The 13,942-nt window shown below is 28.2% G+C and overlaps 5 protein-coding genes across 10 annotated transcripts in view; 4 read left to right on the forward strand and 1 right to left on the reverse strand.

Moving 5' to 3' along the window:
• Positions 1–2,988, reverse strand: part of LOC106784429 (heterogeneous nuclear ribonucleoprotein A1, A2/B1 homolog) — a 5,789-nt gene extending 2,801 nt beyond the window's left edge. Inside the window, exons 1-5 of one of the 4 annotated variants that reach the window (XM_014743945.1) lie at positions 2,833–2,988; positions 1,691–1,902; positions 1,294–1,603; positions 959–1,202; positions 616–765 (exon numbers count right to left, since the gene is read on the reverse strand). In XM_014743945.1, the coding sequence (XP_014599431.1) occupies positions 616–765; positions 959–1,202; positions 1,294–1,603; positions 1,691–1,902; positions 2,833–2,853 (937 nt within the window). In that variant the 5' untranslated portion in view covers positions 2,854–2,988. Of the gene's footprint in view, positions 1–546; positions 766–952; positions 1,203–1,293; positions 1,604–1,690; positions 1,903–2,832 lie in introns of all 4 variants that reach the window. The other 3 variants (XM_014743943.1, XM_014743944.1, XM_014743942.1) reach the window with 3 other exon arrangements.
• Positions 2,989–3,272: 284 nt separating this feature from the next.
• LOC106784427 (protein SDA1 homolog) lies at positions 3,273–8,338 on the forward strand. Its single transcript, XM_014743939.1, has 9 exons — positions 3,273–3,597; positions 3,697–3,801; positions 5,710–5,808; positions 5,905–6,417; positions 6,502–6,736; positions 6,820–6,955; positions 7,036–7,351; positions 7,458–8,045; positions 8,118–8,338. The coding sequence occupies exons 1-9, from the start codon at positions 3,511–3,513 to the stop codon at positions 8,316–8,318; spliced, it is 2,280 nt and encodes a 759-aa protein (XP_014599425.1). The 5' UTR covers positions 3,273–3,510; the 3' UTR covers positions 8,319–8,338.
• On the forward strand, positions 3,954–5,488 carry LOC106784428 (origin recognition complex subunit 5). The gene has a single exon (XM_014743941.1). It carries the CDS (start codon positions 3,977–3,979, stop codon positions 5,276–5,278), a length of 1,302 nt encoding a protein of 433 aa, XP_014599427.1. The 5' UTR covers positions 3,954–3,976; the 3' UTR covers positions 5,279–5,488.
• A 596-nt stretch (positions 8,339–8,934) lies between the features above and the next one.
• On the forward strand, positions 8,935–13,392 carry LOC106784426 (DNA ligase 1). Of its 3 annotated transcripts, XM_014743937.1 has the most exons (17): positions 8,935–9,078; positions 9,172–9,228; positions 9,376–9,516; positions 9,631–9,695; positions 9,784–10,010; positions 10,104–10,329; positions 10,418–10,538; positions 10,644–10,816; positions 10,893–11,116; positions 11,188–11,316; positions 11,389–11,528; positions 11,611–11,812; positions 11,881–12,087; positions 12,161–12,377; positions 12,454–12,689; positions 12,775–12,972; positions 13,056–13,392. In XM_014743937.1, exons 1-17 carry the CDS (start codon positions 9,059–9,061, stop codon positions 13,227–13,229), a joined length of 2,757 nt encoding a protein of 918 aa, XP_014599423.1. In that variant the 5' UTR covers positions 8,935–9,058; the 3' UTR covers positions 13,230–13,392. The 3 variants fall into 3 exon arrangements, with proteins under 3 accessions (XP_014599423.1, XP_014599424.1, XP_014599422.1); XM_014743938.1 differs by lacking the exon at positions 9,376–9,516; XM_014743936.1 differs by lacking the exons at positions 8,935–9,078; positions 9,172–9,228 and having other exon boundaries at positions 9,233–9,516.
• Positions 13,393–13,762: 370 nt separating this feature from the next.
• Positions 13,763–13,942, forward strand: part of LOC106784384 (AP-2 complex subunit mu) — a 2,958-nt gene continuing 2,778 nt past the window's right edge. The window contains exon 1 of the mRNA XM_014743858.1: positions 13,763–13,888. The gene's annotated coding sequence lies outside the window, so the exon portion shown is untranslated. The remainder of the gene's footprint in view (positions 13,889–13,942) is intronic.

A 13,942-nucleotide genomic window follows, 5' to 3' on the forward strand; every position in this document is an offset into this window, starting at 1 on the left:
AGAGAGAGAGAGAGAGAGAGAGAGAGAGAAAGAAAGAGAGAGAGAGAGACAGAGAGAGAAAGAGAGAGTGGACAAAGGCGCTCCTTCTCACTGCAACATCGCGCCTGATGTCTTTTCTCCTAAATATATGTACATTAATTTCCTCTTATCATTTAATTTTGGCAATCAATATATATATAAAGAAGTATTTAACAAATGTTAGTACTTATTTGGTAATATAGTTAGCATAAAAATCCCACCATGCTATCCAATGTTTATCAAATTATATCCACACAGAATTCAGTAAAAATGTAAAGTGGATTCTTAACAGTAGGATATATAATTATTTAAAAATTAAAATCAATCAATCATAAATTTTGATGTTTATGCCGACGCAACTTGTGTAACTTGGAAGTCTTCTTATCATATCAGATATATGATATTTTGAACCAACATGTTTATACAAATTGTACGTTATATGGTCATACTATTTGCAAGATACTAAAAGTACTCAGTTACTCAAGTTGCGTGGCAGACGCGGTGGCGTTTGAGAAGGAGGGAAGCAACCTTGTCCACCGAAGGGTGGTAGCCATCTCGAGTCTCCAGACTGTCGGCCACTAGGACCCATATTAATACCGTAGGGTGCTGGTCTGCCTCCAGAGTTGAAGTTATTTCGTACTGGTCCGCCACCATAGCCTTGTTGATATCCTCCACCAAAGTTATCATTACTCCAGTTTCCACCGCTATTGTAGCCACCCTGACCACCTTGACCACCCCATCCCCCACCTTTAAAAGTAATTTTCAAATTAGATATCACATTTTTATTTATTCTTTAACTTAGTAGTTCAAAACTTTTTTTTCATAATTGTATAGCTTGATTTCAACTTACACAGACAAGTTTTATCATCTAATACAAAATATGAAATAAAGTTTTGTAACAACAATATAGTAAAATGTTTTTTTTTCTGCGAACCTTTACCTTGATTCTGGTTTTCCCACGGGCCGTTACCTCCCCAACCTCCTTGATTACCTCCACCATAACCACCTTGATTACCACCATTATTCCAATCACCACCACCTCCGCCACTTCCTCGTCCTCCCCAATTGCCACCGCCTTGATTACCACCACGCGGTCCTCTTCCAACACCTTGGCCTCCTCTGCTTCCACCACCACCACCACCATCTCCTCCACTAGCAGATGCCATTTCTGCTCTACTCAAAGCCTGTTAGAAAAAAAAACTTCATATAATAAACTATGTTTCTATACAATAGAAATAGGAGATATAAAAGATATATTAAACAATTTATGTTTACCTTTTTAACGTCAACCTGTTTTCCACGTATCTGATGATTACGTTGAAGGCAGATTTTATCAACTGGATCATAATCATCAAACTCAACAAATCCAAAACCCCTTTTTTTTCCTGTTTCTTTATCTGTGACTATGCTAATTGAATTAATACTTCCATAACTTTGGAAATATTGTCTAAGGTCTTCTTCTTCATGGTCATCCTTTAATGCACCAACAAATAATTTCTTCACGGTTACAGCCTTAGGTGTACCAATTTCCTGTCTTGGAACAGCTCTTTTTGGTTCTACTACACGACCATCAACTCTATGCGGTCTATAAAATATTATTATTAAGTAAGTAATTATGCCAAGTTACAGATATCTAAACTATTAAATAAGAATTAAAAAATAAAATACACACCTTGCATTTTGGGCATCATCTACCATATGAGCACGTGAATAAGTAATGAAACCAAACCCCCTAGAGCGTTTAGTTTTTGGATCTTTCATAACAACTACATCTACGATTTCACCCCATTGTTCAAAATGCTTTTTCAAAGAATCATCTGTTGTTCTATAATCTAGGCCCCCAATGAATAATTTCCGAACATGTTCAGGTTCGTTCTTACCATCCTAAAATAATGTTAATCACGTTTAAGCAGGTTAATTCTATATGCGTATATACATTTTGATTTAATTTTTTTTGTACAATTATCATGGAAAATAAATGCGATAGTTCCGATTAAAATCAGTTACAAATGGACAAAGAAAATATTTTTAAAACAAACTTTTTCTTTTTTTAAATGATTACGAATATTTCATTAAATTACACATAGAAAATATAATCTATAAATGATAAATTATAATTTCAGAAACGTTTTCAAAATGGCGTAGCGTGGGTACGCTAAACCTGGATTAAACTTGTAACGGAAAAAACTTAGAATTCGTTTATCAGTTTACAGCAAACATAATTTCATTTTAATAAGTTAAATTTATAATACACTTTACATAACATTAACATTAATAAGAATCGTATAATAGCATATACGTGGTTATATAAAAGCAAATACAATTTATTAGTTAGAACAAAATATATATATATTTTTAAGTATATACGTAATGTTAACATTGTATGTACTTGTTTAATAAAAATTATCGTTCAAATAATATCTAATTAAAAAAAATTACAGTCAGTATGAATTTTTAAATATAAAAAGCAACAAAAATTCATATCGATGGATCAAAAATACGTTGAAAAATGTACACTGATGTTATATAAAATTTAATATACATAATATTCTTTTAATAATAAAGAAAGCATGAAATATATCTGAAATATAAATAGATTATTAAATTATTTGACGGAAATAAGAGTAAATTTCTAACGATATTGAAAGATCTAACATAATTTTTTATATACCTCATTAAAATACATCGAGAATGGAATAAGAGATGAATAAATACTGTGATATTATCTCACGAAGAAAGTATTATAAAATTATGTTAATAATTGCGAATAAATAATAAGTTTATTAAAATAATTAAATTTAGTTAGTTACTTACATCATGTTCCATCTTCACCATTTTCGCTCACGAAAAACACAGAACTACACAATATATTTTAAGATATAATTCGACACTAACGATGAATTGATGCTAAAGCAAATGGTGTCGTGGACTTAGTGATGTCGTCGATCGATTACAACTCCTTTCGGAGATGTGTGTGAACCCCGTATTATAGAAAAGCATCATGGTAGATAACTCACTACGCATGCCCTAACATTTAAATCTCAATTGATATTCACAATTTCAGTAATTATTTGTAAATAAAAAAATAAAATAATATAAATCATATGTAAATTATAAATTTAATATAATTTCATAAACAATTTATGTATTTTTAAAAGTATCGAAAATATTTCAGAAATAATCTCCACTGATACCAACCGCCTAAAACTATTGCTCCTATATACTTTTAGTTACATTTTATGGTGGGAGAAATTAGTACATGAGAATAGAAATTATGTTACACGATCATTAAGTGCACGTGCAGACTTTTATGATAAGTTTTGATTTCAAACTTTTCCAGTATTGACCCTAATTTTATACATTTGTTTTTATAAATTAGATGATATAATATAGTAATATTTATATACTATATTACACAAATATACTAAAAATAAGTGTAGCTATTTATTGAATACATTTTATTATAAATTTTGTTATAAATGAAGAGGAAAAATGGTTCGTCATAATAATCAGCTTCCAAATAATATTCCACAGTTGCAAAATCTTATCAAACGTGATCCTGAATCGTATAAGGAAGAAGTAAGTTTTTTTTTTAAATATTCATCGCAATTGTGTAGTTTATTTTCTTGTTGAGTGATTCTAGTATATCAGATGATTAATAGTTGTTTGTTTTTTTAGTTTCTCCAGCAATATCTTCATTACAAAACTACTTTGAATATCTTCAATTTATCTCCGAATGAGTTCAATAAAAGGCTCGATGAATTAGTCATATTTATGACACAAGTAAGTAATCATATACCATTAAAAATTATATTAACTGTATTTTTTGTCATACGCGTGATTAATAATATTCTTTAACGTGTTCGTAACGCTGTACATATATTTTCATAATTTTTCTTTCAGATATAATAGAAATAAAATTTTTTCAAGTATCTCTTATATTTATAAAAAACAAAAAATGGAGCCTTGTTTAGAAAAGCTCGATAAAAAAATAAAATGTCGCGATGATATTATAAAACAATTGTATTCGTTGATAGGTACAAAAGATGAACCAATGCCACAAAGTATTTTTATATACGGTCATGTTGCTACCGGAAAATTATTAGTTATTTTACATTTACTTAAATATTTACGATATAATTTTAGTATTATTAATTGCATTGAATTCATAAATAGCAAACATATATTTGAATATATTTTAAACGATCTAATCCCAGATTTAACATCTAACCCAGATCTTGCTAATAATATTGAAAACCTTAAGTGCGATAACATAATTACTTTTATAACAAAACTTCAATTAATTTCAAAGTATGACAATCGTCCAATAATTATTGTTTTCAACAAGTGCATGCACATGCGAGATACAGACAGTCGTCTTTTCCCAGTATTTTTAAGATTGAAAGAATTATCTAATATTAATGTTTGTACAATTTTTATAAGCAGTGTGGTATGGGAAAAATGTAACACACATGGTGGCTTGTTTGAACCGATCAAAATTTATTGCACTCAGTATAACAGAGAAGAAATGTTGAATATTTTGTTATTATATAAGCCAAAAGATTATAGCGACACTATTTATAAAAACTATTTAAATCTTTTTCTCTCCGTGTTTTATAGATTTTGTAGAGATCTTAACGAGCTTCGTTACATGGCCAAAATAAATTTTAACAAATATATAGAACCGATAAAATCTGGATTGATAAAGAAAGATGATGTTTCAGGATTATGGCGAAACATTTCAACTACGTTAATATCTAATTTAGAAGTTATATATCTTAGAGTTTCGACAGAAGATTTTGTACAGCATAGCAATGCATCTAAAGAAATAGAATCTACTGCTAAATTGGCATTAAGTTTTGAATTACCATTTTATGCTAAATATATTTTGATAGCTGCTTATTTAGCATCGTACAATCCTCCTAAAGAAGATAAACATATTTTCGTAAAATTAAGTAGTAAAAAGAAAAAGAAAGTATCGAGAAAAAAGACAACAACGAATATGCAATCTGGCCCACGTAGTTTTCCTATATCCAGATTGCTTGCTATATTTTGTACTATTCTCAATGAAAAAGTCGATGTTAATGCTATTTTGCTTGCACAAATTCCTACAATGTATCAACTTGGATTATTAGCATCTGTTGATGAAAGTAATCTAGATGAACCGAAATTGAAATGTTGTGTTAATCATAATTTCGTATTGATTATTGCTAAAACAGTAGGAATTAATTTAAGAGATTATTTGTTTGATCCTGAGTAATACTCATACCAAATCGCATTGGTATCACAAATCTAATTTGTTAAAATGTTCAAAAATTGCCATGATAGTTCTATATCATTTATATTATTTTATTAGAAATTAATACATTGCTTACTATATATTTTTATTGTTTTTGAATTCATATGCATAAAATTTGATTTTTATTATTTAATTTATATTATTATTGTAATGTATATTTACAGCATTTAAGGTACACACATTTAATGTATTATAATAGTTACTCATAATTCTGTATTAATTTTTTATGTTAGATATATAATAAACAAATATCATCAAAATATATATACATATATTCCTAATAATAAGCTTTCACAATAGCAATACTAATTTAATATTTAATATCTTTACATATTTGCATATTTATTTATATATTCTATAAAAATCTACATACTTTTAATTTTTTTATTTAGGTTGCCCATTGTTACCATGATGAGTTAAAAACTTTTCCTCAGGAGATCGTAGATATTCTAAGAAAACATAATACTGTTTTAGACAATGATATGCGAATGGTAAACATTAATTTATTATTCTAATCATATGTTCACACACACACACACATATAAGACAAATTTTTAATTATTATATTTTATACAAATTTTCTCTAGACATTTTGTAAAGCATTAATCCAGATGCGGAACAAATATTTGTTAGAGCCAATAACGCTTCTCAGTTTATTTTTTGAACTCTTAAGATGCCAAGATAAAGCTTTGAGACAATTTCTCCAAACGCATATTATTACTGACATTAAGAATATTAATTCGAAACATAAAAATGCCAAGGTTAACACTGTCTTACAAAATTTTATATTTACGATGTTAAAAGATACTAATGCAAAAGCTGCAAAAATGTCTGCCGACGTTATGATAGAATTATACAGGAAAAATGTATGGAATGATGCTAAAACAGTAAATATTATAGCTACTGGTTGCTTTTCCAAAATCACTAAAGTGGTCGTCACCTGTTTAAAATTTTTCATGGGTAATGACGAAGAAAATGATAACGACAGCAGTGACAGTGATGATGAACCAAATATTAAAGAAGTTATGATGGCTAATAAAGTTAATAAGAAAACAAAGAAGCGTGAAAAAATGTTGAAGAAGGCTAAACAATTATTAATTGTGAGTAGATATGCAAAACATTTTTAAAATAAAATTTTCAATTATAATTAATATATTTTTAACTTTACTATATGAATATTTCAGAAATCTAAAAAGAAGAAAGCTAAAGCTCCACAATATAATTTTTCTGCGTTACATCTAATTCATGATCCACAAGGATTCGCAGAAAAATTGTTTAAACAATTAGAAAAGAACAATGATCGATTTGAAATTAAATTAATGACTTTGGATGTAATCTCCAGACTTATTGGTTTGCACAATTTGTTCCTTTTTAATTTTTATCCATATTTGCAACGGTTCTTGCAACCCCATCAGAGAGGTAATTATTTCAATATAAAAAAGCAATTCAAAAATTAAAATTTATGTAGCAGGAGTATTTTTAATTGTTATTATAAATTACAGAGGTAACTAAGTTGCTACAATTTGTAGCGCAAGCCAGTCATGAATTAGTACCTCCAGATGTATTAGAACCTGTTCTTAAAACTTTAGTGAATAATTTCGTAACTGAAAGAAATTCTGGAGATGTTATGGCCATTGGGTAAATCATTTAATAATAATAGTTATATTTATATGCAGTTTGTAGATGTGATTTCTAATAGAAATATTTATTTTTGGTAGGTTGAATGCAGTTCGTGAAATATGTTCACGATGTCCATTGGTCATGAATGCAGATCTTTTAAAAGATTTAGCTCAATACAAACATTATAGAGAACGCAGTGTTATGATGGCAGCAGCTTCTTTAATTGCTGTTTATAGACAAGCAATGCCAAGTTTACTACACAAAAAATATAGAGGCCGCCCCACTGAAGCTACAATAAAGTTAGATACATTAAAATATGGAGAAGTAGCTGCTACCGATTTTATTCCAGGAGCAGAAGTGTTACTTAATAAAGATTCTAATGACACTTTAGAAATTGATTCTGAAAATAGCGAGGTACGTTAATTAATGTGCAATTATATTTTTAATTTACCAGATTGAATTTTCAATCATGTTAATTATTTATGTTTAGATTATCCTAAGAAAATTCTATTCTTTACAGAATGAAGATCAATGGATCGATATTCAACACAGCAACGAGGAAATAAACGAAGAAGACTTGATTACAGATGATGAAACTGATGCGTCTTCCAATGACAATAGTATGGATGATGAAAATGATGTCGACGATGAAGAAAATGAGGAGGGACAAAAAGAAGGAGATAATAAAAATGAAGTTAGTGATGAAAACAACAAAATGCACAAATTATGCAAAGAAGATGTAAAAACAAATAAACTTAATAGCGCTATGCGTTTAAAACTAAGAAGAGAAAGAAGAGATAAGAAATTAAAGAGAAGAAAGCAAAAAGAGGAGAGGAAAGCAAAAACTAAAGTACAAAAGAAAAAGGAATTAACTGCTGAGAAAAAAGCACAGGCCTCTTTAGTTTCAGTTGAACGTTTACTCTCGGACGAAGATTTCAAAAGAATCGACATGGCATTAATAAAACAACAAGTAATGCCTGCTAAATTAGGTGCAAAAAGACCACACCCATCCGATGACAATCGAGGAGAATTAGTCAAACTTGGTGACATTGAAAATATTCATAAAAAGCGTAGGCATGATAAGGAAGCACGATTAGAAACTGTAAAGGTATGTATAGTTTATTATCACTCATGTTTCTAGAAATAAAAAATATATTATACTCTTTTTTGTTTCTTTTAGAAATCTCAAGAAGATAGAGAAAAATTTGGTTATAAAGATGGTCGTCAAAATCCATTGTGCAGTAAAACGAATCGTGAAAAGAAAAAGACGAAAAACTATCAAATGATCAAACATAAGGTCGCAGGAAAAGTTAAACGTTCTTTCAAAGATAAACAAATTGCACTTAGGAATTATTTATTGAAACAAAAACGAATGAAATAATAATTCTCTTTGCGATATATTTCTTATTTATTTATTTATCATTTATCTCTCATGTTAATCCTTTATTTTTATTAATTTTTCGAATAATGCAACAACATTATCTAACAAGAGGACCGTTAAAGTGACCTATCTCAGATTTTTTTCAAACTATTCGTTATATTTTAAAAAAAAACTAGATATTTAATCGTTTGCAAAAAAACGGATATATAAATTTCACAATCCCGGTAGGTTCAACTTTCTCTATAAAATATGTCTATTTTTAAAAATAATTTATATTTATTTAATATATTAAAATATGAGAAATTGTTGGGTGATACGACTTTTTTATTATTATTTTCCGAATCAGCACACCACATAACGCAGAAATTAGCTAAAATTATTAAAAAAGTGTTTTCATCGTTGGCTTGTGTTATTCACATTTAAAGCCATAAAAAGTTTTCATTGGCTAATGTTTTCAGCGTTTCCACATCGTCCAATCAAAGCATGAAATACAATAGACCAATGATTTTACGACGTAATTTATACTAATTATCTAACAAAAAATATTGAGAGAATATAAATATTATTTATAAATAGAATTATTTGCAAATGAATTTATCGTCTATAAATAAATATATTTAATTAGTCTAACTTGAATATTTATCTAAGCTTCGTGATTTCAGTAGCGCATCTGAATATTGCGTCGCAATTTAACCACGCCATGTTAGTATTAATTGTTTTTGGTTAAATAAGGCGCGAAAATGACACAACGGAGCATAACGTAATATAAATAAGGATCAATAATTAAAAATAATATTTGATTTAATTTTCACAATAATTTGTAAATTTTTCCTTTTTATAATTTCTATTGCAGATCATTTTTTACAAAAACCAATGTACAAAAAACTGAAGACAGTGAAGATAATTCAAGGTAATGCAAACGTATTAGTATGTTAAAATTAATATCATTTTACAAACAGGCACTTCCTTTGTCTGTTTTATTATTTGCACGTGTAAAATTTGAACGTCAAGTGCGTAAAATAATTTTAAACAATAGTTTTAATTACTTGTATATCAGTACTAGCCTCAAACGTGAAAAGGATTTAATATCTAAGAAAGATATAAGTCCTAAGAAAAAGTTAAATCCTGAAAAAGAAAATGGAAAAGGGAAACGAAAACGACTGGATAGTCCAAGTGACACAAGTTCTATTAACAAAAAGTAACTCTTTCTTTTTTATGATGTACAATAATAGTTGTGTTTATGTTGCATACTTTTATATATTTGGTACATGGTTATGTACTAGGTTAGAAACAAATTTGTTATATGTTATAGATCTTCTAAGTCGACTAAAAAAAATGAGGATTCAGAAGAAGCAATTAATACAACTCCTAAATCAAGTAAATTACGCTTACTTATACCATATACGTGTCAGAAATAAATAATGTCCATTGTAGAGCCTCATTTCATTTTATATTATTTTAATAGCTCAAGAAAAGAGAAAGAATAAGAGATCTTGTACGCCTAAGAAAGCTATTAAAAAGTTTAAAAGAATACAACAGCCATCAGATTCAAGTCCTGAATCTGAATCAACTGCGATAGAAGAATCTGCAAAATCTGTAGAGAAAAATGAGAAAAATGGGGAAAAAGAAAGCAAAGTTTCAACAGAGTTTCAGTCGAATAATTCTAAAAGTAATGAAGAAAATCATGAATCTGTGAGTATATGATATATAAATTATTATTATTATTACTATATATTAAATACATTTTATTTTATTGTTCCATTACTTACAAAAAGTAAATATTAGTTATTAGATAGTTCCGAAGATGCCGGTAATGAAGAAGAGAAAAATATTTCTGGACAAAAATCTGATACTGAAAGTAATTCAGAAGATGAAAAAAAAGTAAATAAATCTATAATTACTAAAAAGACAGATAAAAAAACTCTTGAAAATAGTTCGGAAAATGAAAAAGAAATTGTCAAGAAATCTAAAACTTCTAAAAAAGCTGATAAGGAAACCCATAATTTCTTTGGTAAGTATATAAATAGTTTTATAAGATAATAGTTATTATACTATGTTATATTAATTAGTTATATTAATTAATATTTTAATAATTTTAGCACCCAAAGGTGCTCCTAAACCTGATACGGAGGATAGCAAAAAATCTGCTGTTGATTCTTACGATCCAAGTGCAATTAATTATGATCCAATTAATGATGCTTGCTGGAAAAAGGATGAAATGTAAGTAAATTTCTAAACTTTTTCATTTTTAATGTTTATGAAATATACGATTGTGTGGTTTATAAATATTGAAATTAAAATTTTTTCTTTTTAATTTATATTTAGGGTGCCATATATTGCATTGACCAGAACTTTGGAGTTGATAGAAGAAACAAGTGCGAGATTAAAAATTATTGACATATTATCGAATTACTTTCGTTCTGTCATAGTTTTAAGTCCAAACGATTTATTACCCAGTATATATTTATGTTTGAATCAGTTAGCACCTGCATATGAAGGTATTAAATTTAAGACAACGTAATATTAATAACAATTGTAAAAGTAAAGAACTAACACACTTATAATTGCTTGTAGGTATTATTTTAGGAGTGGCAGAAACTAATCTTTTGAAAGCAATAGCGCAATGTACTGGTAGAACATTGGCTCAGTTAAAAGCAGATGTACAAAGTGTTGGTGATATTGGTATTGTTGCGGAAGGAAGTCGTTCAAATCAGAAAACCATGTTCCAACCAGCACCGCTTACGGTATCTCGTGTATATACAAGCTTGAAAGAAATTGCACAAATGATAGGCCATTCTGTAAGTGAAATTATAATTCATATTAAACTTTTATATCGAAAATGTATCTAATAATTATTTTTTTCTTACAGTCTCTTTCAAAGAAATTGAATAAAATTCAGAGTCTCTTCGTTGCATGTCGTTTGACTGAAGCTAGATTCTTCATTAGATCTTTAGCTGGCAAACTTCGAGTGGGTTTAGCAGAACAATCTCTTTTGCAGGTAAACAATGCTCAATAAAAGTGTATGTAAACTGTAATGACGATTATTTACAAAAAATAAATTTTATTTTAGGCAATAGCATTAGCGACTACTAAAACACCACCTGAACAAGATTATCCATTTGAAATTTTAGATGTCAGTAAAAATATGTCACGTGATAGTTTCAAACAAAAATATGATGAAATTGCTTTTATAATAAAAACTACTTACTGGTATGAATTCTTTATTAATATGTTTATTATTTAATATTTCAATGTCTTATCTGTTGAACTATTATATTATATTTTTTTTCAGTGAATGTCCTAATTATGATTTGATTATACCAGTGCTGCTAAAAGAAGGAGTTCAAGCTCTACCCGAAAAATGTAAAATTACACCAGGAATACCAATTAAACCTATGCTAGCACATCCCACAAAGGGAATCCAAGAAGTTTTGACGCGATTCGAAGGTTTGGAGTTTACGTGCGAGTGGAAATACGACGGTGAAAGAGCACAGGTTTGTTATTATATTTAATATAAAATATATTAAAATTTGAAATAATTAATTTAAATATATTTCTATAGATTCATTTTAAGGACAATGGTGAAATTAGTATTTATAGTAGGAATCAAGAAAATAATACTTCTAAGTATCCTGATATTATCGCTCGTTTCAAAAATACACGCAAAGAAAATGTTACGAATTGTATTCTTGACTGTGAGTCAGTGGCTTGGGATAACGAAAAAAAACAAATTCTTCCATTCCAAGTGTTGAGTACACGTAAACGCAAAGTAATATTTTTTAATCGACTATAATTACACAGTATGTAATAAAACATTATATTTATTAACTTAATTTTTGTAGAATGCTAACGAGGCGGATATCAAAGTACAAGTCTGTGTATTTATGTTCGACTTATTATATTTGAACGACGAATCTCTCGTTCAAAAGCCGTTTCAAGAACGTCGTCAACTTTTAAAAGAATGTTTCACAGAAGTAGAGGGAGAGTGGACATTTGCTACAAGTTTGGATACGTCGAAAATGGAAGAAGTTCAAGAATTTTTGGAAGAATCCGTAAAAGGTTGTAAATTATTTTTATTTATGCTGATAATTTATTAATAAATATTTCTAAACATAGAATATAAATTTGTTTATAGGAAATTGTGAAGGACTTATGATTAAAACATTAGAAAAAGAAGCAACGTACGAAATTGCTAAACGTTCTCGAAATTGGTTGAAATTGAAAAAAGATTATTTAGATGGAATGGGTGATACATTAGATTTAGTAGTAATTGGTGGATATATTGGAAAAGGAAAGAGAACTGGGATTTATGGAGGTTTCCTTTTGGCTTGTTATGATAAAGAAAATGAGGAGTATCAGAGTTTGTGTAAGGTATGCTTTATTCATACTTAAATTAATATATATTATAAATTAATAAAATAGAGAAAGAATTATTATACATAAATTTATATTACAGATTGGGACTGGATTCAGCGAAGAAGATCTACAAAAGCATACAGAATTTTTTAAAGAACACTTGATAACGCAATCAAAGTCGTATTATCGTTTTGATTCTAGTCATGAGCCGGATCATTGGTTTGAACCTGTTCAAGTTTGGGAAATTAAATGTGCTGATCTTTCTTTGTCACCTGTTCATAGAGCTGCTATAGGAATCGTAAAATCTTTTACTTTCTTATATTTCAAGTGGTGTACTTTATTTTAATAATATCTTTGTATTATTTTCATACTTTATTTTAGGTTGATTCAGAAAAAGGCATATCAGTTCGATTTCCACGATTTATACGTGTGCGTGATGATAAGAATACCGAGGATGCTACAACTGCACAGCAAGTAGCAGAGATGTATAATAGTCAAGAACAGATTAAGAATAAATCAACCGATGTTAACAAAATGGAAGAAGATTTTGATTAAATATAATTCTAATAAAATGTTCTTATATATTTTTTTATTACATCACCGAATTACAATTATTATTTATGTGAATATAATGAGAGATTATTTTCTATCACCTTGTTTAGTTTTATAGATGTAAGGTAGAATATGGATAATCATTATTATTAAAAAACGTATAAAATAAAAATGCTCAGTTTACAATTTTTAATAATAATTATTATTATTTTGATAATAAAATAAAATATGATAATGTTCTAAAAATTCGAGATTAAAAATAAAAATAAGCATTTATATGTTCTACATTTCATATATATGATAAGAGGTCACACGTCACGTATACCCTACTACCTTTGAGTCATATTATCAACTATAGTAAATTATGTTAACTTAATATATCATTTAATTAACAAAAAAAAGAGATAAATATTAATGAAATAAATACAATTATTATAATAATTTATATTTATTTAAAATAATTATATATTTTAAAATAAGATAAGAAAAAGATTAGATTTTATGTGAATTATCAGTTTGACTAATGTAGTAGTGAAAAGTGGGTGTTGCTTTCGTCAGTAGTTTGCATTGGTACCAATAGGCCTGTACTCGTTCCTCGAAAGCTTACGGATTCGTTCGAAATTAGTTTTACTTTCCATGTTAGCCGTATGATATAGCAATGAGTAAGTGAAGTTGAAATAGTTTTTAATATATTAACCTAGAAGTACGTATATATA

The sequence above is a fragment of the Polistes canadensis genome, unplaced genomic scaffold, assembly GCF_001313835.1.
Source record: "Polistes canadensis isolate GaletaPanama2010 unplaced genomic scaffold, ASM131383v1 scaffold_34, whole genome shotgun sequence".
In the NCBI taxonomy this organism is placed as follows: Eukaryota; Metazoa; Arthropoda; class Insecta; order Hymenoptera; family Vespidae; genus Polistes; species Polistes canadensis.

What these genes read in the sequence shown, in the direction of transcription:
- LOC106784427 (XM_014743939.1), top strand. Translation starts at nt 3,511, where the DNA reads ATGGTTCGTCATAATAATCAGCTTCCAAATAATATTCCACAGTTGCAA. An exon ending in CTGAATCGTATAAGGAAGAA is followed by an intron (nt 3,598 to 3,696) that starts GTAAGTTTTTTT and finishes TTGTTTTTTTAG; the next exon opens with TTTCTCCAGCAATATCTTCA. An exon ending in GGAGATGTTATGGCCATTGG is followed by an intron (nt 6,956 to 7,035) that starts GTAAATCATTTA and finishes TATTTTTGGTAG; the next exon opens with GTTGAATGCAGTTCGTGAAA.
- LOC106784428 (XM_014743941.1), top strand. Translation starts at nt 3,977, where the DNA reads ATGGAGCCTTGTTTAGAAAAGCTCGATAAAAAAATAAAATGTCGCGAT.
- LOC106784426 (XM_014743936.1), top strand. Translation starts at nt 9,248, where the DNA reads ATGTTAAAATTAATATCATTTTACAAACAGGCACTTCCTTTGTCTGTT. An exon ending in TAATACAACTCCTAAATCAA is followed by an intron (nt 9,696 to 9,783) that starts GTAAATTACGCT and finishes TTATTTTAATAG; the next exon opens with CTCAAGAAAAGAGAAAGAAT. An exon ending in CAGAACAATCTCTTTTGCAG is followed by an intron (nt 11,317 to 11,388) that starts GTAAACAATGCT and finishes ATTTTATTTTAG; the next exon opens with GCAATAGCATTAGCGACTAC.